This window comes from Mytilus galloprovincialis, chromosome 12 (genome assembly GCF_965363235.1).
Source record: "Mytilus galloprovincialis chromosome 12, xbMytGall1.hap1.1, whole genome shotgun sequence".
Classification (NCBI taxonomy): Eukaryota; Metazoa; Mollusca; class Bivalvia; order Mytilida; family Mytilidae; genus Mytilus; species Mytilus galloprovincialis.
In genome coordinates this window covers 49,659,487-49,686,599 of record NC_134849.1, presented here as the reverse complement: position 1 = coordinate 49,686,599, position 27,113 = coordinate 49,659,487, and the positions used below count along the sequence as shown (strand labels likewise).

Below are 27,113 nucleotides of genomic sequence, written 5' to 3'. Positions count from 1 at the left end.
TTGGTATCTAACTTACCATGTGTTTACAATAATCATCAAATACTCTTCTGTTAGCATCACTGCCAGTGGCTGATATAAACAGTGGATTGGTATCTTACTTACCATGTGTTTACAATAATCATCAAATACAGTTCTGTTAGCATCATTACCAGTGGCTGATATAAACAGTGGATTTGTATCTAATCTACTAAGGCAGTCAGCTAAGTTCCTACCAACACCACCAAACGATTGTCTCACATTCCCAGGATACGTAGCTCCATTCATCTGATTAGAAAATAATATAGGATAAAAACAGGAATGTGTCCTTAGTACACTGATGCCCAATCAGCTCTATCATTTTCTATGTTCAGTGGACCATAAATTTGGGGTAAAAACTCTAATTTAGCATTAAATTTAGATAGATCATATCATAGGGAACATGTGTATGAGTTGATTGGACTTCAACTTCATAAAAAACTACCTCGACCAAAAAATTTAACCTGAAGCGGGACAGACTAAATGGATGCACAGACCAGAAAGCCTAATGCCCATAAATGGGGCATAAAAAGATCTGCTATAAATATAACCAGATGCTCCGCAGGGTGCAGCTTTATACGACCGCAGAGGTTGAACCCTGAACGGTTGGGGCAAGTATGGACACAACATTCAAGCTGGATTCAGCTCTAAATTTGGATTGTGATTAAATAGTTGACACAGCATAGGTTTCTGACACAGAATGAATGTGGTCTAATGAACTTAAAATATTTTTTTTGCCTTTGAGCAATTCACTATGCTGTTGAATATTAATCCTCTCAAAAAAATGTTTGAAGAAATTTTCTTTTTATTTATGGAATCTGAAATGAGAAAAATTTAACCCCCCCCCCCCCCAATTCTTTTTTTACATCCCCCTTTCCCTTTTTCCAAAACTGATCTCAATTCAAATTTCTAATGGAGTTTGCAACAATAACTACTCATTTAAATACATCATAAAATATTAAAATGTAAAATAAAGTGCTTGTTATCACTGAAAGGTAAAGATTGTTTTAATTTATCAGTTGGTAGTAAAAGTGAATATACATTGTATATTGTATAAAACAATGATTTAAGTTGATTCAACTACTATTCTGGACAAAGAAAGATAACTCCAATTGAAATATCAATTATATATATTGTATAAGACAATGATTTAAGTTGATTCAACTATTATTCTGGACAAAGAAAGATAACTCCAATTGAAATTGCAATTAGATATTTCTTGCTATTGCACAATACTGTGCAATTGAAAATATTTGCTATTGCACAATACTGTGCAATTGAAGATTTCTTGCTATTGCACAATACTGTGCAATTGAAGATTTCTTGCTATTGCTGAATACTGTGCAATTGAAAATTTCTTGCTATTGCACAATACTTAATATAATAATTTTGGATCCTGATTTGAACCAACTTGAAAACTGGGCTCATAATCAAAAATCTAAGTACATGTTTAGATTCAGCATATCAAAAAAGCCCAAGAATTCAATTTTTGTTAAAATCAAACTTAGTTTAATTTTGGACCCTTTGGACTTTAATGTAGACCAATTTGAAAACGGGACCAAAAATTAAGAATCTACATACACAGTTAGATTTGGCATATCAAAGAACCCCTATTATTCAATTTTTGATGAAATCAAACAAAGTTTAATTTTGGACCCCGATTTGGACCAACTTGAAAACTGGGCCAATAATAAAAAATCTGAGTACATTTTTAGATTCAGCATATCAAAGAACCCCAAGGATTCAATTTTTGTTAAAATCAAACTAAGTTTAATTTTGGACCCTTTGGACCTTAATGTAGACCAATTTGAAAACGGGACCAAACATTAAGAATCTACATACACAGTTAGATTCGGCATATTCAAAGAACCCCAATTATTCAATTTTTGATGAAATCAAACAAAGTTCAATTTTGGACCCTTTGGGCCCCTTATTCCTAAACTGTTCGGACCAAAACTCCCAAAATCAAACCCAACCTTCCTTTTATGGTCATTAACCTTGTGTTTTAATTTCATAGATTTCTATTTACTTATACTAAAGTTATTGTGCAAAAACCAAGAATAATGCTTATTTTGGCCCTTTTTTGGCCCCTAATTCCTAAACTGTTGGAACCAAAACTCCCAAAATCAATCCCAACCTTCCTTTTGTGGTCATAAACCTTGTGTCAAAATTTCATAGATTTCTATTTACTTAAACTAAAGTTATAGTGCGAAAACCAAGAAAATGCTTATTTGGGCCCTTTTTGGCCCCTAATTCCTAAAATGTTGGGACCAAAACTCCTAAAATCAATCCCAACCTTCCTTTTGTGGTCATAAACCTTGTGTTAAAATTTCATAGATTTTTATTTACTTTTACTAAAGTTATAGTGCGAAAACTAAAAGTATTCGGACGACGACGACGCAGACGCCAACGTGATAGCAATATACGACGAAAAATTAAAATTTTTGCGGTCGTATAATGACTATCAAGATATGGATCTATAATTACCTAAGACATATTATTGTCAACTCAACAAATCCTTCAGATTGGTCATGTTTTTCAAAAATAGAACCCGGTAACACTAAGTTATTGAGGTCATTTGCATCCTTCTATTCTTAAATCAATTTATATATATTTCAAACTGTTTTCGTATCAGTTGCATCTGATCAGTTTTGTTTTTTTATAGTCACCTGTACTATATCATGTATAGCTAAGTGAATCAATCAATTTGTCATTTATCTGAACCACCAAAACCTTCACTTTAGTTGTTTAAACAAATGTTCTATCTATTATCCATACATTATAACCGACATTTTTTTGTGAAATATCTGATTATTTTACAAAAAGTTTTTGTTCCGTTTACCTGTATATTCTGTGATGAAATTTTTGCATAAAAGTCAACTATAGATCCTCCAATGACAACCTAAAACAGAAAAAAAACACACATTTTAAATGCTAACTATACCAAAATCTACTACAACAATTTGAGGCAGGTGCTACTTTATGAAAATACAGTAAAAATTTCATTGCATGATAAACTCTGATGAAAACCAGATGCTCCGCAGGGCGCAGCTATATACGACCGCAGAGGTTACACCCTGAACAGTTGGGGCAAGTATGGACACAACATTTAAGCTGGATTCAGCTCTAAATTTGGATTGTGATTAAATAGTTGACACAGCATAGGTTTCTGACACAGCATGAATGTGGTCTAATGAACTTAAAATATTTTTTTTGCCTTTGAGCAATTCACTATGCTGTTGAATATTAATCCTCTCCAAAAATGTTTGAAGAAATTTTCTTTTTATTTATGAAATCTGAAATGAGAAAAATTTAACCCCCCCCCCCCACCCCCATTTTTTTTTCACATCCCCCTTTCCCTTTTTCCAAAACTGATCTCAATTCAAATTCCGAATGGAGTTTGCAACAATAACTACTCATTTAAATACATCATAAAATATTAAAATGTAAAATAAAGCGCTTGTTATCACTGAATGGTAAAGATTGTTTTAATTTATCAGTTAGTAGTAAAAGTGAATATACATTGTATATTGTATAAAACAATGATTTAAGTTGATTCAACTACTATTCTGGACAAAGAAAGATAACTCCAATTGAAAATTTCTTGCTATTGCACAATATTGTGCAATTAGATATTTCTTGCTATTGCGCAATACTGTGCAATTGAAAATATTTGCTATTGCACAATACTGTGCAATTGAAGATTTCTTGCTATTGCGCAATACTGTGCAATTGAAAATTGCTTGCTATTGCACAATACTGTGCAATTGAAGATTTCTTGCTATTGCTGAATACTGTGCAATTGAAAATTTCTTGCTATTGCACAATACTTAATATAATAATTTTGGATCCTGATTTGAACCAACTTGAAAACTGGGCCCATAATCAAAAATCTAAGTATATGTTTAGATTCAGCATATCAAAAAAGCCCAAGAATTCAATTTTTGTTAAAATCAAACTTAGTTTAATTTTGGACCCTTTGGACTTTAATGTAAACCAATTTGAAAACGGGACCAAAAATTAAGAATCTACATACACAGTTAGATTTGGCATATCAAAGAACCCCAATTATTCAATTTTTGATGAAATCAAACAAAGTTCAATTTTGGACCCTTTGGGCCCCTTATTCCTAAACTGTTGGGACCAAACCTCCCAAAATCAAACCCAACCTTCCTTTTATGGTCATAAACCTTGTGTTTAAATTTCATAGATTTCTATTTACTAATACTAAAGTTATGGTGCGAAAACCAAGAATAATGCTTATTTGGGCCCTTTTTTGGCCCCTAATTCCTAAACTGTTGGAACCAAAACTCCCAAAATCAATCCCAACCTTCCTTTTGTGGTCATAAACCTTGTGTCAAAATTTCATAGATTTCAATTTACTTAAACTAAAGTTATAGTGCGAAAACCAAGAAAATGCTTATTTGGGCCCTTTTTGGCCCCTAATTCCTAAAATGTTGGGACCAAAATTCCCAAAATCAATCTCTCCCTTCCTTTTGTGGTCATAAACCTTGTGTTAAAATTTCATAGATTTCTATTCACTTTTACTAAAGTTAGAGTGCGAAAACTAAAAGTATTCGGACGACGACGACGACGGGTATGTTCAATAATGAATGACAATAACCAGGAAAGGATAAAGTAAAGCCAATCAATAACTCAAGAATTAAGATTATTTAAGCTGAGTATATAGATATACAGAAACCAGAATGGCTGTTTCTTCATTATCTTAATTAACAAAGTTTGTATTGCCCAATTAAATAAAAAGACAACAAAATAAAACTTGAGGTTTCGTTATAAAACTATCTGCACACTACTTACAATCCTGCTGTCTCCTGTGTCATTTGACTGAGGTCTGTGTCTGGAGGTAGATATAATAACTGGTTTGTAGCTTCTTATATCACTTAGTTTCCTTGCTATCTGACTCCCTACTATGGCATTATTTTTCACCAATGCAATATCATAGCTGGTTAAGGAAAACACTGGATATCCTTTTGCTAACCTTTCTAACAGTCTAACATTAATAAATGTGATAAAACAATTAGAACATCACTGAGAAATTCTATATTAAAAAGGTTTTTACCTTTGAATCTTTAGTGATATAAATCTTATGTTTAGACAACAGAAAAAAAGATACTGTGTATTTTCACACATACTTTTTTTTTGCAATTAGTACTTTCCAGCTGTTTATCATGTAATTTATTTTTAGTGATTTTCTAAATTCTTAATATATAAATAAAATTTAAACAAGAATGTGTCCTTAGTACACAAATGACCAACACCCATCTTCAAAACTTTAATTTGGCATTAAAATTAGAAAGATCAGATCATTGGGAACATGTGTACAAGTTGATTGGACTTTAACTTCATCAAAGACTATCTTAACCAAAAACTTTAACCTGAAGGACAAACGGACTGACCAAGCTTAAGGGACAGTATGACTAATGAACGGACAAATGGACCAACTATTGAACAGATGACACAGACGGAAACATAATGCCCTTAGGTGGGGCATAAAAATAAAAGAGCCAAATTTTAAACATTTTACAATATTCATATTCCCATAGTTCCTTCTCTTCAATTATATTATAGCACACATATGATTTCAAATCATGCATTGTATGAACTTCATGTTTATAACATAAACATTACAGAAAATAATTTCAAAAGCTTAGATCATGTGAAGCAATAGTGTAAAGTGTAACTGTAAACAAAGAAGACATTCATTATGATATATACTCTATTGTTAATATTTACAATATGTGTCCTTGAACTTCAACAACATAACCTTGAGTAAATATAACAACATATTTTTTTGTTATTTGTGTTTTAAAGTCTCATAGAAAAATACACAATCAGGCATTATAATTTTATTAAAGGCAAAGACACAAGACAGTAAGAGATACCAGGTTTACAATTTTGTATGTCAGGCACATGTTTTGTCTACAAATGACTCAATATAATGCTAAGAATTATTGTGTGCAAAAGTTATAATGTGTGTAATAAAACATGAAACTACAGATTTCCATACACATTTCAATTAATTACAAATAAATTCATTAATTATAATGCCCAACAGATAACATAATTAACAAACTGTACAGTGATAAAGGATACTGGCTGTCAATGATGATCCTTGTGTCATCTCATTTACTCTTTGTAACACAAATGGTGTTACTTCCTTTCCAATAATATTCTGCTTCCTGCAAAAATATGAAAATTATTTAGTACATACTAAAGTACAGTATGTCACATTTAAACTAAAACTCATGCTTCTTCATGTTTGTCTAAACTATCTATGAAAATTATATTACGTTTTAACAATTATATTTCTTCATTATTTGGTCTCTTGTGGAATGTTGTCTCAAGGGCAATCATACCACATCTTCTTATTTTTATATTCATCACATTTAGAGGATTCCGAAAATCTGACAAAAATTAAAAAAACATGACAAGCGAACACCCTTAATGAAGAACAAGAGTGCACACGCTGAAATGTCTTGCCTTCTTTACTAATCATTGATATTATGTTGATAGTCCTAAATATAAAGCTTTATTACAACTGTCACATAAACTCAACATTAACCAAGAAAACTAAACATTGATCAATGAACCATGAAAATGAGGTCAAGGTCAGATGAACCATGCCAGGCAGACATGTACAGCTAACAATCCTTCCATACAACAAATATAGTTGACCTATTGCTTATAAATTAAGAAAAACAGACCAAAACACAAATACTTAACACTTAACAAGGTCAAATAAAACTTGCGCAACTGACTTTCATACCCCAAATATAGTTGACCTATTGCATATAGTATTAGAAAAATAGAACAAAACTCAAAAACTAAACTTTGACCACTGAACCATGAAAATCAGGTCAAGGTCAGATGACACCTGTCAGCTAGACATGTACACCTTACAATCATTCCATACACCAATTATAGTAGACCTATTGCATATTGTATAAGAAAACAGACCAAAAAACAAAAACTTAACTATAACCACTGAACCATGAAAATGAGGTCAAGGTCAGATGACACCTGCCAGTTGGACATGTACACCTTACAGTCCTTCCATACACCTAATATACTAGACCTATTGCTTATAGTATCTGAGATATGGACTTGACCACCAAAACTTAACCTTGTTCACTGATCCATGAAATGAGGTCGAGGTCAAGTGAAAACTGTCTGACGGGCATGAGGACATTGCAAGGTATGCACATACCAAATATAGTTATCCTATTACTTATAATAAGAGAGAATTTAACATTACAAAAAAATCTTAATTTTTTTTTCAAGTAGTCACTGAACCATGAAAATGAGGTCAAGGACATTGGACATGTGACTGACGGAAAGTTTGTTACATGAGGCATCTATATACAAAGTATGAAGCATCCAGATATTCCACCTTCTAAAATATAAAGCTTTTAAGAAGTTAGCTAACGCCACCGCCGCCTCCGCCAGATCACTATCCCTATGTCAAGCTTTCTGCAACAAAAGTTGCAGGCTCAACAAAAACTGTTGTTGCTCAGGTTTAAACAGTACGGCATTCTTCCAACACCTACCTAATAATTGTAATGTAGGAAATCACAGCTGACATAAAATTGTTTGGAGATTTGTACAAGTACAGTGGCAGATCCAGAACTTCTTGTAAGGGGGGGCCCCACTCCAGTCATGCTTCAGTGATTCCCTATATAAGCAACCAAATTTTTCCCACGAAATGGGGGGCCCGGGTCCCCCAGGGCACCCCCCTGGATCCGCCTATGAAGTACATATACAATGACTTTCTTGCTAATTGTCATTGAAAAGTTTAACATAAAAAAATAATCTGAAACACCATAACTTTTTTAGTAAACTTACTTAGCCTCATTGAGGGCTTGCTGTATAGTATCCTCTATTATCTCTCCATCGGCTGATGATTCCTGAGGTATAGGTACTGCTATCAATATTCCACTCTGTAAACCTAAACTTAGTTGAGCAACTGTAATATAAAAGCTAGGTTAGTATTCCCTTAACATATATAATAATCTGCTATCAGACTTCAACATCCACATCATTTGGTCTAAGGGGTAATAATATCATGTCTCCTTATTTTTATGTGTCTTGTAAAACTGAGTGTTAATAATTTGCATTAAATATGAATTGTATAGCTCTTCTACTTCTGAGTTAATAAATACATACATCATGGCTATCAAAACATATCGGTAACACATTCGTCTCATACCTATCTATAGTGGAAAAAAGCTCCATGAGTATAAATCTGAAATTTGAACATTTTCTACTGTTATAATTACCAATAAGTTCTGCTGCTTTTGTAGCATCTTGTACATTATATGGTGACTGGTACCCACTCCTTGGTACAAAGAATGCTGGGAAATCTCTACTGTTCCCATAACTGGCCACACAAACTCCTTTTGTTTCCTATAATATACAATGTTCAACAAATTTCAGTCTTTCTTCAAATTAACACCATGTTATTAAGTATCAGTCAAAAATCAAGATTTTAAGACATACAGTACCACATTGTTTATTACATATTGAAAGATATATAATCAGTAGAAATTGAAACTAGAGGCTCTAAAGAGCCTGTGTCGCTCACCTTGGTCTATGTGAATACTTAACAAAGGACACAGATGGATTCATAACAAAATTGTGTCTTTGTGATGGTGATATGTTTGTAGATCTTACTTTACTGAACATTCTTGCTGCTTGCAATTATCTCTATAATGAACTTGGCCCAGTAGTTACAGTAGATAATGTTAGTGAAAATTTACAAATTTTAAATTGTTAAAAATTGACTATAAAGGGCAATAACTCCTTAAGGGGTCAATTGACCTTTTTGGTCATGATGACTTATTTAGGTTTTACTTTGCTGTACATTATTACTGTTGATAGTTTATCTCTATCTATAATAATATTGAAGATAATAACCAAAAACAGCAAAATTTCCTTAATTTACCAATTCAGGGGCAGCAACCCAAAAATGGGTTGTCCGATTCATCTGAAAATTTCAGGGCAGATAGATCTTGACCTGATAAACCATTTAACCTCATGTCAGATTTGCTCTAAATGCTTTGGTTTTTGAGTTATAAGCCAAAAACTGATTTTACCCCTTTGTTCTATTTTTAGCCATGGTGGCCATCTTGGTTGGTTGGCCGGGTCACCGGACACAATTTTTAAACTAGATACCCCAATGATGATTGTGGCCAAGTTTGGAATAATTTGGCCCAGTAGTTTCAGAGGAGAAGATTTTTGTAAAAGATAACTAAGATTTACGGAAAATGGTTAAAAATTGACTATAAAGGGCAATAACTCCTAAAGGGGTCGACTGACCATTTCGGTCATGTTGGCTTATTTGTAAATCTTACTTTGCTGAACATTTTTGCTGTTTACAGTTTATTTCTATCTATAATAATATTCATGATAATAACCAAAAACAGCAAAATTTCCTTAAAATAATCAATTCAGAGGCAGCAACCTAACAATGGGTTGTCCGATTCATCTGAAAATTTCAGGGCAGATAGATCTTGACCTGATAAACCATTTAACCTCTGTCAGATTTGCGCTAAATGCTTTGGTTTTTGAGTTATAAGCCAAAAACTGATTTTACCCCTATGTTCTATTTTTAGCCATGGTGGCCATCTTGGTTGGTTGGCCAGGTCACCGGACATAATTTTTAAACTAGATACCCCAATGATGATTGTGGCCAAGATTGGTTCAATTTGGCCCAGTAGTTTCAGAGAAAAAGATTTTTGTAAAAAATAACTAAGATTTACGGAAATTGGGTAAAAATTGACCATAAAGGGCAATTACTCCTAAAGGGGTCAACTGACCATTTCGGTCATGTTGACTTATTTGTAAATCTTACTTTGCAGAACATTTTTGCTGTTTAAAGTTTATCTCTATCTATAATAATATTCATGATAATAACCAAAAACAGCAAAATTTCCTTAAAATTACCAATTCAGGGGCAGCAACCTAACAACGGGTTCTCCGATTCATCTGAAAATTTCATGGCAGATAGATCTTGACCTGATTTTACCCCCATGTCAGATTTGCTCTAAATGCTTTAGTTTTTGAGATATAAGCCAACCAGGTGCTCCACAGGGCGCAGCTTTATACGACCGCAGAGGTCGAACCCTGAACAGTTGGGGCAAGTATGGACAATACATTCAAGCGTGATACAGCTCTGAATTTGGATTGTGATCAAATTTTTGACATTACATGGGTTTTTTTTTACACAAAACAAATGTCAAGATTTTACAAATCAATTAAAGATTTCTTCTTCAAACTTTTTAAATCTAAAATTAAATAGTTGACACAGCATAGGTTTCTGACACAGAATGAATGTGGTCTAATGAACTTAAAAGTTTTTTTTTTTGCCTTTGAGCAATTCACTATGCTGTTGAATATTAATCCTCTCAAAAAAATGTTTGAAGAAATTTTCTTTTTATTTATGAAATCTGAAATGAGAAAAATTTACCCCCCCCCCCTTTTTTTTCACATCCCCGTTTCCCTTTTTCCACAACTGATATCAATTCAAATTTCTAATGGAGTTTGCAACAATAACTACTCTTTTAAATACATCATAAAATATTAAAAAGTAAAATAAAGTGCTTGTAATCACTGAATGGTAAAGATTGGTTGGTAGTAAAAGTGAATATACATTGTTTAAATTTCCAATGAAGTTATTTACATAAAGTTATTGGCAAATAAAAATAGAAAATGACATCATAGTCATGTCTGGCAAATGTCCAACATACATTATCTAAAAACATTTTAGATAAGATAAGGAAAAAAAGCTTCATCAGCAACATTTTATATTGGCAAATTTCCAATGAAGTTATTTACATAAAGTTATTGGCAAATAAAAATAGAAAATGACATCATAGTCATGTCTGGCAAATTTCCAACATATATTATCAACTACTATTCTATACAAAGAAAGATAACTCCAATTGAAAATTAATTGCTATTGCACAATATTGTGCAATTAGATATTTCTTGCTATTGTGCAATACTGTGCAATTGAAAATTTCTTGCTATTGCACAATACTTGATATGGAATCCTGATTTGGACCAACTTGAAAACTGGGCCCATATTCAAAAATCAAAGTACATATTTAGATAAAGCATATCAAATAAGCCCAAGAATTTAATTTTTGTTAAAATCAAACTTAGTTTAATTTTGGACCCATTGTACCTTAATGTAGACCAATTTGAAAACTGGACCAAAAATTAAGAATCTACATACACAGTTAGATTTGGCATATCAAAGAACCCATTTATTCAATCTTTGATGAAATCAAACAAAGTTTAATTTTGGACCCCCATTTGGACCAACTTGAAAACTAGGCCAATAATTAAAAATCTAAGTACATTTTAAAATTCAGCATATCAAAGAACCCCAAGGATTCAATTTTTGTTAAAATCAAACTAAGTTTAATTTTGGACCCTTTGGACCTTAATGTAGACCAATTTGAAAACGGGACCAAAAATTAAGAATCTACATACATAGTTAGATTCGGCATATCAAAGAACCCCAATTATTCAATTTTTGATGAAATCACACAAAGTTCAATTTTGGACCCTTTGGGCCTCTTATTCCTAAACTGTTAGGACCAAAACTCCCAAAATCAAACCCAACCTTCCTTTTATGGTCATTAACCTTGTGTTTTAATTTCATAGATTTCTATTTACTTATACTAAAGTTATGGTGCAAAAATCAAAAATAATGTTTATTTGGGCCCCTTTTTGGCCCCTAATTCATAAACTGTTGTGACCTCAACTCCAAAAATCAATCCCAACCTTCCTTTTGTGGTCATAAACCTTGTGTTAAAATTTCATTGATTTCTATTTACTTATACTAAAGTTATTGTGCAAAAACCAAGAATAATGCTTATTTGGGCCCTTTTTTGGCCCTTAATTCCTAAACTGTTGGAACCAAAACTTCCAAAATCAATCCCAACCTTCCTTTTGTGGTCATAAACCTTGTGTCAAAATTTCATAGATTTCTATTCACTTAAACTAAAGTTATAGTGCGAAAACCAAGAAAATGCTTATTTGGGCCCTTTTTGGCCCCTAATTCCTAAAATGTTGGGACCAAAACTCCAAAAATCAATCCCAACCTTCCTTTTGTGGTCATAAACCTTGTGTTAAAATTTCATTGATTTCTATTCACTTTTACTAAAGTTAGAGTGCGAAAACTAAAAGTATTCGGATGATGACGACGACGACGACGATGCAGGACGACGACGATGCAGGACGACGACGCCAACGTGATAGCAATATACGACCAAAAAATTAAAATTTTTGCGGTCGTATAAAAACTGCATTTTACCCCTATGTTCTATTTTTTGCCATGGCGGCCATATTTTTTGATGAAATGGGAATTAAAACACAAACTTTATTCTAGATACCCTAGGAATCAATCAGATGAAGTTTGGTTTGAATTGGTTCAGTAGTTTCAGAGTTTCAGAGTTTACGACGACGACGACGACGACGGACGGATGACGACGACGGACGGCTGACGACGGACGCCAAGTAATGGCAAAAGCTCACATTTCCTTTTAGGAAAGGTGAGCTAAAAAGCAATATGGACAAACATTTAACATTTGTCAACCAGATTCTCCGCAGGGCGCAGCTTTATACGACCGCAGAGGTTGAACCCTGAACGGTTGGGGCAAGTATGGACACAACATTCAAGCTGGATTCAGCTCTAAATTTGGATTGTGATTAAATAGTTGACACAGCATAGGTTTTGGACACAGAATGAATGTGGTCTAATGAACTTAAAATATTTTGTTTGCCTTTGAGCAATTTACTATGCTGTTGAATATTAATCCTCTCAAAAAAATGTTTGAAGAAATTTTCTTTTTATTTATGAAATCTGAAATGAGAAAAATTTAACCCCCCCCCCCCCCCCCCACCATTTTTTTTTTCACATCCCCCTTTCTTTTTTTCCAAAAATGATCTCAATTCAAATTTCTAATGGAGTTTGCAACAATAACTACTCATTTAAATACATCATAAAATATTAAAATGTAACAAAAGGTGCTTGTTATCACTGAATGGTAAAGATTGTTTTAATTTATCAGTTGGTCGTAAAAATGAATATACATTGTTTATTGTATAAAACAATGATTTAAGTTGATTCAACTACTATTCTGGACAAAGAAAGATAACTCCAATCAATTGATAATTTCTTGCTATTGCACAATATTGTGCAATTAGATATTTTTTGCTATTGCGCAATACTGTGCAATTGAAAATATTTGCTATTGCACAATACTGTGCAACTGAAGATTTCTTGCTATTGCACAATACTGTGCAATTGAAAATTTCTTGCTATTGCACAATACTGTGCAATTGAAGATTTCTTGCTATTGCTGAATACTGTGCAATTGAAAATACTTAATATAATAATTTTGGATCCTGATTTGAACCAACTTGAAAACTGGACCCATAATCAAAAATCTAAGTACATGTTTAGATTCAGCATATCAAAAAAGCCCAAGAATTCAATTTTTGTTAAAATCAAACTTAGTTTAATTTTGGACCCTTTGGACTTTAATGTAGACCAATTTGAAAACGGGACTAAAAATTAAGAATCTACATACACAGTTAGATTTGGCATATCAAAAAACCCCAATTATTCAATTTTTGATGAAATCAAACAAAGTTTAATTTTGGACCCCAATTTGGACCAACTTGAAAACTGGGCCAATAATCAAAAATCTAAGTACATTTATAGATTCAATACACAGTTAGATTTGGCATATCAAAGAACCCCAATTATTCAATTTTTGATGAAATCAAACAAAGTTTAATTTTGGACCCCAATTTGGACCAACTTGAAAACTGGGCCAATAATCAAAAATCTAAGTACATTTCTAGATTCAGCATATCAAAGAACCCCAAGGATTCAATTTTTGTTAAAATCAAACTAAGTTGAGTTTTGGACCCTTTGGACCTTAATGTAGACCAATTTGAAAACGGGACCAAAAATTAAGAATCTACATACACAGTTAGATTCGGCATATCAAAGAACCCCAATTATTCAATTTTTGATGAAATCAAACAAAGTTCAATTTTGGACTTATTCCTAAACTGTTGGGACCAAAACTCCTAAAATCAAACCCAACCTTCCTTTAGTGATCATAAACCTTGTGTTTAAATTTCATAGATTTCTATTTACTTATACTAAAGTTATGGTGCGAAAACCAAGAATAATGCTTACTTGGGCCCCTTTTTGGCCCTTAATTCCTAAACTGTTCAGACCTCAACTCCCAAAATCAATCCCAACCTTTCTTTGTGGTCATAAACCTTGTGTTTAAATTTCATTGATTTCTATTTACTTATACTAAAGTTATTGTGCGAAAAACCAAGAATAATGCTTATTTGAGCCCTTTTTTGGCCCCTTATTCCTAAACTGTTTGAACTAAAACTCCCAAAATCAATCCCAACCTTCCTTTTATGGTCATAAACCTTGTGTCAAAATTTCATAGATTTCTATTTACTTAAACTAAAGTTATAGTGCGAAAACCAAGAAAATGCTTATTTGGGCCCTTTTTGGCCCCTAATTCCTAAAATGTTGGGACCAAAACTCCCAAAATCAATCCCAACCTTCCTTTTGTGGTCATAAACCTTGTGTTAAAATTTCATAGATTTCTATTCACTTAAATTACTAAAGTTAGAGTGCGAAAACTAAAAGTATTCGGACGACGACGACGACGATGACGACAACGACGACGCAGACGACGACGCCAACGTGATACCAATATACGACCAAAAAATTTTTAATTTTTGCGGTCGTATAAAAAGTCCATCATTTGTGAAACAGCTTTGGCCATATTTCAAAAATGTATCCGATCAGTGACAGCTGTGTAGAATCACAGACCTTTATTACATAAATGTTTCAAACAGGTTTTAATATACTAGTATGCTAAAAGTGGTGAAATTTCATTTAATAACACAATTGCTCTTAAGTATAATAAATGTATGACTAAATTGGATGACATTTGTTTAATGTAAATGAAGACATTATTTTGTATTATTATATAATAATTTAATTTTGTAACGCGTCTTCTGATTGGCTGACGTTGTTTTGTTTATCAGCCCATGGACATAATTTTGTTATGTGACCCTGACGTCATCAACGTTTTTTTTATGGTTAACTCTGATTTAAAATGAAATTTAGAATTAAATTATAAGAAATGACTTTGTTACTTTTGACAAAATGGAGGTCAAGTTTTTTACTTTTGCGGTTCAGTAGTTATGGTTGTTAGATGCATTTAATAGTTCTAATTTGTATTTTGTTATTTAAGGAATGACTGTTATATTTTTTCTGTCTATTCGAAATAACATCAAAAATGTGGTGCACACTGAATAACCTGCATAGCATCTAACGACCATAACTACTGAACCGCAAAAGTAAAAACAGTCAATATCAAACTTGACCTCCATTTTGTCAAAAGTAACAATATAATAAAAAAAAAGTAAGCACAGGTTGTATGATTAATAAGTTATTCTACAGAAACTATCTGAAGAGACATTTTTCCATCTATCAAGGATCTCAACTCCTGAACTGTAAGAGTAAAAATCTTCAATATCGAATTTGACCTTCATTTTGTTATCAGTTCCAGCAACAAAATATTAGATTTGAAAAGAATTGGTTGAACAGTTCATAAATAATTGAAATAAAATGTTGGTGGCACCAAACCCCTTTACCATTTTTTAAATAAATTAATTTTTTTATGGTGGAATCCTGTTTAAAATTATTACTCGCTAAGAAACTGTTCTTCCAGTTTCTGAAGCTTGTAACAAATAAATATTATAGCTTCAGTTAATATTCATATATTGTAAATTGTTAATATCTTTTGTCTAAAAAGTAAATTTTTCACAAAAAAAGTAAGCACAAATCAATAAAAAAATAATTGATTGAGAAAAAAAATAATTTGTTGAAAGTTAAGACCATTCAAAACATCAAGTAATTCATTTGAGAAAATCTGAATGTATCTAACATACAAGCAACATATCTTTGTTTTCATTGTGACATTTTAATGTATATTATATATTTATCTTACCTCCTATAGATTTATAGAGATATGATTGGTTAAAGGACTACACATGATGACTATGTATATTTGATATAGGGTGTCCTAAAAAATATATGGTTAGTTACCATACATGGTTAGCAACCATATGGGGTTAGTAAGGAGTTACTTCCCCTTCAAAACAAAAAAGATGCAAACAACCCTTTACAAAAACAACACAGTGTTGAGGAAAAATCTGAAATGATTCAACTGACGAAGAAATTGATGATGAAAGGTTAAAATAAGTTCATAAAACATAATTAAAGCTAACAAGTTGTTATTGTTGGCATAACGGAGTTTCTTCCCTTTCAAAACAAAAACAAAAAGAAATCTGAAAGGATTCAACAGACGAAGAAATTGATACATGTAATGAACTATTGAAATAAATTCATAAAACAAATCTAAAGCTAAAAAGTTGTTATTGTTGGCATTTGTTTTCTGTATAGACAAATGAAAGTTGTATCTTAATACTGAGTATTGAAGACTTGATCACTTTCATTAGGCCACTAGTCAAAATACCACATGTGAAGATAGTCAGTAAGATAAATTTGTTACACGGTGCGCTAGTGACCAATACAATATATATGGGGATTTGAGCTTCGCTCTCACCCCATATGGAATTTACTGACCCCATATATATCGTATTAGGTCACTAACACACCATGTAACTAATAATATATGTCTGTATATATGAATTTACTTTTAAAACTAACTAAATTACTGACCCCATATATATATCATATTATGTCACTAACACACCATGTAACTAATAATATATGTCTGTATGTATGAATTTAATTTTAAAACTAACTAAATTAAAAAGAAAGACTAATTCAGACTTAATGAAATGAAAATAGTGTTATTTGTATACATTTGTGATTCAACCAAAGTGAACAACAATAAAACATCCAACACAATACACGAAACAGATTAATAAAGAAACTCCTTCTGGTATAAAAACGTAATGATTTATAAACAACACTAATATCAACTCAAGTCTAAATAGCAGGAAAAAATTAGTAAAATTATTCTGAAGCAAATGTAAGTTCAAACAGTGTTGAGACAAACCTTAGATCATGCTGACATATATGTACTGAAAATTAAGAGGTGTCATAATATTTACTTTATTGGTTTTAAAATAAGTTGATTTTCATACATACATGGATTATCATCAAAATACATGCTGCCTCATTGGACAAATTGCATTTTTTTTATCTCTTAAAATGAACTTCATTGAAGATTGTATGGCTAACAGCAATGGTTGATGGTAGAAGGAATATACATGTATTATCAAACAATTCTGCCAGCTAATTTGATAAGCTATTAATAATGTATAAAGTCATTGACACAGGTTGTAGACATTTTTCTATTCCTAAATTTCAGATCTTTGATTATTTCTGATGATTATCTTATATCCTTTTAGTGGTTGGAGTTTGGTATTTTTGTAATTTTACTTTTTATTAAGACTTTTATAGCTTGATAACTGTTACAATTAGGGATGTTTTTATTGTTAGACAGTTGCTCATTCATATAACACTATATTACTCTGAATTATCAATTTGAGTTTTTAAATTCTTCGTGTCAAGTATGCACAAAGATGGGTACCATAGAATCAAGGGTCAATATGAAAATAAGTAGATTTGGTATGATTGCCAATGAGACAACTATCCACCAAAGTTCAAATGAAGTGATAGTAAGCAATAATAGGCAACTGTACAGCTTTCAACAATGAGAAAAACCCATATTATATAGTCAGCTATAAAATACTTCAACTTGAAAAATATGAAACAATTCAATTGAGAAAACTTATGGCCTAATTTATAAAGAAACAATTTACAAAGAGTATACTGAAATATTGGTTAGTTATCTATACTGATTATTCACAATGCAGTCCTGGATTTAATTACTTTAGATTTAAGGCACCATGGATACTTTTGAGTTGAAGACATCATGGTTTACTATAGTTTGAATTCAATTAAAGGGATATTTTTTCGTTATAGAGGTCGGTCTTATACAACAATTTTTTTACAGATTTCTTCAATTGAACCATATTTAACAGAGTAAGAAAAGAGTGGTACAAACCAGATATTCCAGTGTTCTGCCAATGTCCAGTATAGATTTGACACCAGCTGATATAACTGTTACAGGAGTTCTACCAAGTTCTGTTAAATCAGCACTAATATCCATTGCTAAAGATAAATACAATTTTTAAGAAATAGCTATATTTTTGTCAGTATGTTTTTTTTCTCTCTACTTAGTATGGATTTTCATCATAAAGATATGCCAAAACTGAATTGCTGAATTATCTATTAAGATAAAGATATGCCAAAACTGAATTGGCTGAATTATCTATTAAGATATGCAATGCGGTTTGTGGCAGAATTAAAGAGGAAAATGTTTGATAGCACAATATAGTATACTAGGTGTTTGAAAATATGGTTATTGTCTTTTTTCAAGTTATCATAAATAGTAGGGTGCCCAATCAACAAGTTTGATCGATTTGCCTTAACGGAATAACACACGGCTATATGTTATATCGTTGTCGTCGTTGTCTGCCGTGGTCACGTTTTTTTAAACATCAGGGTCAAAGGTCAAAGCAAAAATTCAAGGAAAATGCACAGTCACATTTAGATAGCTTGTTTCTCCTACATATATGTATTTGGAGCAAAATAAAAACAACTAATTTGTAGAAAAATATCTTTTGTATTTACATTTAGAACTTATTTTATATTTTATCGCCAAAAATGACTTTAAACTGACTTTTTTGCATATAGGCACATTTGAAATTTTCAAACAGCTTTTAAATAACAGTGACCTTGACCTAGTTCAATTTCTAAATTTGAAATTTTTGTATTCAAGTCGTTACAAGTAAGACCTAAAGATGTTTTTAAGATCTTTAAAACTTTAATCAGTTGTCGAAAACAAAATGTGTTCTTCACGTCTTTTGATAGTAAGGTGTTCGTCATCAATTTCTAGGTAAATATCAAATTTCTGTTATTGGTTGTGAAAGAGTATATATAAATGATTTGTTACGAAATTAACGTCGAACTTGGTTAAATATAAAGCTCCGTGTGTATAGCTTTGCTTTATAAAAGTAAAAAGAACTGCAAACAGAGAAAAAGGGGGGGGGGGGGGGGGGGGTAAAAATTATGAAAACAAAACGTCTATTAGAAACAGGTAAAACACCCCATCCTACGTCTGTGTCATTTTGGTCTTTTGTGGATAGTTGTCTCATTGGCAATCATACCACATCTTCTTTTTTAAACAATCAGCTATAATGTTTACAAGTATTCCAAAAATATAATAAGGGAGAGGGCTTTGTACAGTACCGATGTATTTTACAAACAATTGCAAACAAAAAAGGCGTGAGAAACCAAAGGAACATTAAAAACTTATAAAATGAAGACAAGCAGACAACAGCATGGCAAAAAACACGAAAAAAAACCCAAATGCATTTAGAAAATTATGATCGAGGCAAGTTTTACCTACTACACGTTCTATGGTCTCCTGTAGTTTAAGCCCACCAACCACGCCAAGGCCAGAGAACATATGGCAGGTTTTTTTTATTATTTTTTTTACATATCTTTCAGAATCCCCACAAGATAGATTATTACTATATTACAGACGATTTCAAAATTGAGTAGATGTTTTCTTTATTGTTTAGAAAAATTATGGACTGCATAATTTGCATTCGATAGCTAACAATGATTTATAAGTTACATACAGAAAAATGAAATCTTATACATCGTCATCTTCGTCGTCATCAATGTTTCTAACTGCAACCAGACGAGTATTTACATTTTGACATATGTCGTTTGCCTGAGACATGGGCATAAATCTGTACATGATAGATTTTGTTCTAAGCAAATGCAACCCTTTGAAAACACAGATTTCCCCTTACAAGTACAAAATAAATCTTGCAGAAATTTGGATGACATCTTACCTACGAGATAGACAGGAACAAGTCATTCTTCTTTTCCCATTCGAACTGAAGAGGAGAATGTTAGGGTAGTTTTGCTATATGGGAAGACATCAAATTTACGTCTGGAGTGAAGGTCTTATTATATATTTAAAAAGTAGATTCACAAGGAGGAAGTTTGACAAGGGAGAAATTTTAAATTGTAGCCAATTTTACGCTCAATTTGTTTAGGACACAATGATCTATTTTTAGTTTTGACTTGAGATCATTCAACCCAACAACAAGATCTCGTGCTGCATCTTTAGATTCATCGATGTCACAATTAGAAAGGTTTGACAAATCGATGAAATCATCTGGGTTGTCCTTCAAGACTAAAACAGTGCGCTTACCGATCCTAAACAGGGACGATTAAGTTGTATCGCATCTTGTTACAGCATGTGTGGCTGGTAGAATGTTACAGATGGCAAACCCGAGACTTTTACATATTTCGTGGACAGGTAAATAGCGGCACAATTCTTGTGTGCAAGTTATAGTGCCTGTTTGAAACCATAGCTAATGTGTTTGCTTAATGGAGGGGAAGTAATGAACGCATAAGATCAGAACATCTGTATCTTGTGACTTTCTTATTATCCTACCCTTGATTCCTTTCACACCAAACTCTTTGTCTACATGAATAGCATGTAAAATCATGCGAGTATCTACTTCACCGGGCGTACAAAATAATTACTAAAACCTGAATACTCCTAATTCTAAGCTGATTTAGGGTCCTTGGAAGTGCTAGCTAGAATATGACTTCCTCATGTATCATAGTAACTGTTGATCTACCATGATGCTGAACAATCAATTCGCTAAGAAATCTGTTTAAGGCCTGCTGGTTCTCATTGACTCAAAGAAACTTTTTCCAGTCAGGAATTTGATGACCTTCTATATATGACCTGAAACACTTTAACAGACGAACAAGAACTTGATTCAGCTTTAAAAATAACTGCAGTTGTGTCTGCTAGTGTAAGATTTATAGCAAGAATGGTGGTACAACATTTTGTAATCATCAGTACGAAGATTGTCTAGGTCTGAAGCATCATTCAATAAACTAAAATCTTCCGTGCTCCCATAGCCTCGATAAAGCTTTTAATTGTGCTAAATCCTTGCATATTAATAAGCAATTTAGAAGAACCCTGACATATAACACACTTATCCCATTGTATTTCATTCCTACTTCGTTTCGGGCTTGATGAGCATTATAGTTTAACAGGACTGTGAATGCGTGTTATATTTCCGGGTCTGAAACGTGACCGAAGGATTTGATTTGTATATTACAATTTTAACAAAACTATCAATTCAAAAACACAATTAAAGTTATAAAACCAACAAAAAAATACTTCCAACTACAAAACAACGATCTTCAAACTAACTGGACTATTCCAAATATACAAACTGACCATACAACAAGCAAAAAAGAGAAATGAAGTTAGTGACAATTGTCCTTTTTAATGACCTGATAGTGTAAGCTACAAAACGATTAACGGCACGAGAAAAGGCGTGTTTGAATCATGGCAGAATTTTTGTTTAAAATTGCTATTTTCTTCTCACCGATTAACATTACATAAAAGATATTTGGCACACATATGAACCATGTCTTATTGATGTAATCAGAGTAAAAATCCCTGGAAAGTAACAAGCAATAAATTTTCTTTCGTTCAAAGTGTGGTAAATTTCAGCTAAAAAAATAGTCTTACTAAAATCGTGAAATACTTATAGTTAAATTATAAAAATCTTTTCAGCTTTCGTTATATGATAAAATTAAGGATCATTTGAACAAATAACACAGAAAGCAATAATTTTACTTTTTGTGTTGAAGATGGCCTGTATGATGAGGTATCTTTGGGTACCCTAAGAAACCACAAATTTTTGAAAAACGTGACCACGGGATTTGACGACAACATTCATGATTGGAAAATATCATGATTTTCCAATAGTTTGCATATAAATATAGCCGTGTGTTATCCGTTAACTTAAACTCGTTAACTAGACGTCTTTTTCGATACTGGGCACCCTACTATAAACCAATCTAGCATATAACATGTATAAGATTTATCTTTGGTATATCAAATATATAACAGATTTATCTTACTTGGCTTTTCTTAAACTGACCTATTATTGTGTAAACTATAAAAAAAAAAACACATGCAATGTTAGAGTGGAAGGGATAACTACTCACCATCAAAAAAGATTTTCTGATTTTGATGAAACAGAAAACCTGATAGCAAATTGCTTTATCATAAGTTGTTACTGTAGAACTAACAGAATTCGGTTAAGACACAATTATCTCATAGCTAATGATTCTTACTGAATATCTATATATCTATTCCAGTTCCATCTATAGGTATAGAAACAAAGAACATTTACCATTCTAGTAATTTTCTTTTCCCCCAAATAACAGTATACAATAGATAGTGACATTTAAAAAAGCCTTAATAATAGTCTTGTCATTTCTAATTGCAAGATAAAAGCTATACAACATCTTTATATTTCTAACCTTGTTAACATACCTCTAATCCTTTTCAGAGTTTACCGTATCAAAAAGTGATTTGACTGTATTTGTAACAATTCTTACATGTCTCTGCCCCTCTATGTACCCCATCAATACCTCCAGTAATAATTCTTCATGTTTCTGCACCTCTATGTACTCCACCAATACCTCCAGTAATAATTCTTACATGTCTCTGCCCCTCTATGTACCCCACCAATACCTCCAGTAACAATTCTTACATGTCTCTGTCCCTCTATGTACCCCATCAATACCTCCAGCAATAATTCTTACATGTCTCTGTCCCTCTATGTACCCCAGCAATCCCTCCAGTAATAATTCTTCATGTTTCTGCACCTCTATGTACTCCACCAATACCTCCAGTAATAATTCTTACATGTCTCTGCCCCTCTATGTACCCCACCAATCCCTCCAGTAACAATTCTTCATGTTTCTGCACCTCTATGTACTCCACCAATCCCTCCAGTAATAATTCTTACATGTCTCTGTCCCTCTATGTACCCCACCAATACCTCAAGTAATAATTCTTACATGTCTCTGCCCCTCTATGTACCCCATCAATACCTCCAGTAACAATTCTTCATGTTTCTGCACCTCTATGTACTCCACCAATCCCTCCAGTAATAATTCTTACATGTCTCTGTCCCTCTATGTACCCCACCAATACCTCAAGTAATAATTCTTACATGTCTCTGCCCCTCTATGTACCCCATCAATACCTCCAGTAACAATTCTTACATGTCGCTGTCCCTCTATGTACCCCATCAATACCTCCAGTAATAATTCTTACATGTCTCTGTCCCTCTATGTACCCCAGCAATCCCTCCAGTGACAATTCTTACATGTTTCTGCCCCTCTATGTACCCCACCAATACCTCAAGTAATAATTCTTACACATCTCTGCCCTCTATGTACCCCACCAATACCTCCAATAATAATTCTTACATGTCTCTGCCCCTCTATGTACCCCACCAATCCCTCCAGTAACAATTCTTACATGTTTCTGCCCCTCTATGTACCCCATCAATCCCTCCCGTAACAATTCTTACATGTCTCTGTCCCTCTATGTACCCCAGCAATCCCTCCAGTGACAATTCTTACATGTTTCTGTCCCTCTATGTACCCCACCAATACCTCAAGTAATAATTCTTACACATCTCTGCCCTCTATGTACCCCATCAATACCTCCAATAATAATTCTTACATGTCTCTGCCCCTCTATGTACCCCACCAGTCTCTCCAGTAACAATTCTTACATGTTTCTGCCCCTCTATGTACCCCATCAATCCCTCCCGTAACAATTCTTACATGTCTCTGCCCCTCTTATAATGTACCCCATTAATCCCTCCAGTAATAATTCTTACATGTCTCTGCCCCTCTATATACCCCACCAATCCCTCTAGTAACAATGCTTACACGTCTCTGCCCCTCTATGTACCCCACCAATCCCTCCAGTAACAATGCTTACACGTCTCTGCCCCTCTATGTACCCCACCAATCCCTCCAGTAACAATGCTTACACGTCTCTGCCCCTCTATGTACCCCACCAATCCCTCTAGTAATAATTCTTACATGTCTCTGCCTCTCTATGTACCCCACCAATCCCTCCAGTAACAAATATAGGTATACCAACTTGATTGGCAATGCTCATTGTTCCTGAGACAGTTGTTCCACCATTCATACCCTGCAATTATATATAAGTAGTTGAACATGTAATTTCTTGTTAATTTAAATGATCAAATTCATTATTGTTAGTGATCATTTTTTATGGTTTTTAACAACATATTTCATACTCAAAACCTTACCACCCAATACATATATGACATAATTAGAGATTGATTGCAAAGAATTTACAAATTCTTATAATTCAATGTTTAAAAATTTTATTTTTTTTTTAAATAGCACCAATGAGCACATCATGCACATGTTCACTACAGAAATAACACAGTTATATGTCAATGTTTTGCTAATATCCTTTATATGTATCCATTTCAATATAATTTTAATAAAATAAATCATGTCTTGCTCAAACTATTAAGCAAATTACCAGTTAAACATGGAAAGAAACTATAATATTAACAGTCAAGGTTGGGTTTCAATTAAGTTATGCATTCTTAGGTAAGCAGCTAAATTCATCTGTTTGTGATCTAAATAACTGTTGTGGACAACTGCTTTTTATAACAACAGTCTGGTTTCTCATTAAAGTTTTGTTAGTTTTCAATATTTATTTCTTAATGCTTTAGTTGTTTGGTGGCCATTGATTTCAGTGGCAGATCCAGAAATTTTCATAAGAGGGGCCCACTGACTGCCTAAGAGGGGGGCCCGCTCCAGTCATGCTTCAGTGATTCCCTATATAATCAACCAAATTTTTCCTACAAAAGGAGGGTGGGGGCCTGGTCCCCTGAAAAACCCTCTAGATCCGCCTCTGGATTTTTGTTTGTTTTCATGACCAATTAGTTCCCATGGCAACTGTTCATTATCTCTGCATTGCTATATGTTATAGAGACAAAAGAGCCTGTGCTGCAGTAGTTGTAATTGGTTCATGTCTGTCCTATATGTTTTTTTGTCAATGTTTTGTTAGACTGTTGGTTTCTCATTTCACACTTCCATGAAGGGCTTTTATAACCGATTTTTGTATGTTTTTTTTTATTATTAAAGCTGATATATACAGGTTGTCTATAATAGCTGTTAAAGAAATATGGTATATAAGACAGAATTATTCTTGAGGCCTTTATATCTGAGATATGTTTCAGATGAGATCTCTTCATGAGGCCTTTATACCCGAGATATGATATATGAGATATCTCTTCTTGAGGCCTTCATACCTGAGACATGATTTAGGACAGATCCCTTCTTGAGGCCTTCATAACTGAGATATGATATAGGAGAGATCTCTTCTTGAGGCCTTTATACCTGAGATATGATATAGGAGAGATCTCTTCTTGAGGCCTTCATACCTGAGACATGATATAGGACATATCCCATCTTGAGGCCTTCATACCCGAGACATGATATAGGACAGATCCCTTCTTGAGGCCTTCATAACTGAGATATGATATAGTATAGATCTCTTCTTGAGGCCTTTATACCTGAGATATCATATAGGAGAGATCTCTTCTTGAGGCCTTCATACCTGAGACATGATATAGGACAGATCCCTTCTTGAGGCCTTCATAACTGAGATATGATATAGTATAGATCTCTTCTTGAGGCCTTTATACCTGAGATATAATATAGGAGAGATCTCTTCTTGAGGCCTTCATACCTGAGACATGATATAGGACAGATCCCTTCTTGAGGACTTCATAACTGAGATATGATATAGGAGAAATCTCTTCTTGAGACCTTTATACCTGAGATATGATATAGATCTCTTTTTGAGGCCTTCATACCTGAGACATGATATAGGACAGATCCCTTCTTGAGGCCTTCATACCTGAGATATGATATAGGAGATATCTCTTCTTGAGGTCTTCATACCTGAGATATGATATAGGACAGATCTCTTCTTGAGGCCTTCATACCTGAAATATGATATATGGCAGTTCTCTCCTGCGGCCTTTATACCTGAGATATGATATAGGACAGATCTCTTCTTGATACCTTCATACCTGAGATATGATATAGCAGACCTCTTCTTGATGCCTTTATATCTGAGATATGATATAGGAGAGATCTCTTCTTGATACCTTCATACCTGAGATATGATATAGGAGACCTCTTCTTGATGCCTTTATACCTGAGATATGATATAGGAGATATCTCTTCTTGTGGCCTTCATACCTGCGACATGATATAGGACAGTTCTTTTCCTGAGGTTTTTATACCTGAGATATGATATATGACAGTTCTCTCCTGAGGCTTACATACCTGAGATATGATATAGGACATATCCCTTCTTGAGGCTTTCATACCTGAGATATGATATAGGACAGATCCCTTCTTGAGGCTTTTATACATGGTTTATCTTTCTTGGAAAGTAATTCTAGTTCTTCTGTTGTAAGACCTACAAATAAAATTAATAAGCTTCCAATTCCTTTTAAAAACAATTGCTCACACAAGATACACCCAAGATATAAGTACAAATGTATTCTGTGTGATTTCTCTATACAAAATGTTATTGAGGCATTAGTTTGAAAATCTATCATAGCGCTTATTATATATGTACCAGGGACAAAGTCATTGCAAATTAAACAATATTTCTAACAGCAGTAGATATAAATAAGAAGATGTGGTATAAGTGCCAATGAGACAACTCTCCATCCAATCATAATTTACACAATTATAAGTCAAAGTAAGACCTTCAACATGGAGCCTTGGCTCACACCAAAAACAGCAAGCTAGGGTTTGCTACAAAATATGATGCTGATTTTTTTTTTTTTTTTGCATCTTTAACCAGATGCTCCGCAGGGCGCAGCTTTATACGACCGCAGAGGTTGAACCCTGAACGGTTGGGGCAAGTATGGACACAACATTCAAGCTGGATTCAGCTCTAAATTTGAATTGTGATTAAATAGTTGACACAGCATAGGTT

General features: G+C 33.2%; 1 protein-coding gene across 3 annotated transcripts in view; it reads right to left on the bottom strand.

Moving 5' to 3' along the window:
• LOC143054088 (uncharacterized) overlaps window positions 1–27,113 on the bottom strand; it is a 65,172-nt gene that overhangs the window by 22,408 nt on the left and 15,651 nt on the right. For 2 of the 3 annotated variants that reach the window (XM_076226976.1, XM_076226977.1), the window contains 9 exons: window positions 26,494–26,585; window positions 24,152–24,263; window positions 18,195–18,301; window positions 8,313–8,439; window positions 7,879–7,999; window positions 6,130–6,215; window positions 4,834–4,973; window positions 2,858–2,917; window positions 103–264 (listed from right to left, as the gene is read on the bottom strand). In XM_076226976.1, coding sequence (XP_076083091.1) covers window positions 103–264; window positions 2,858–2,917; window positions 4,834–4,973; window positions 6,130–6,215; window positions 7,879–7,999; window positions 8,313–8,439; window positions 18,195–18,301; window positions 24,152–24,263; window positions 26,494–26,585 — 1,007 coding nt within the window. Of the gene's footprint in view, window positions 1–102; window positions 265–2,857; window positions 2,918–4,833; window positions 4,974–6,129; window positions 6,216–7,878; window positions 8,000–8,312; window positions 8,440–18,194; window positions 18,302–24,151; window positions 24,264–26,059; window positions 26,117–26,493; window positions 26,586–27,113 lie in introns of those variants that run through there. The other variant, XM_076226978.1, reaches the window with a different exon arrangement.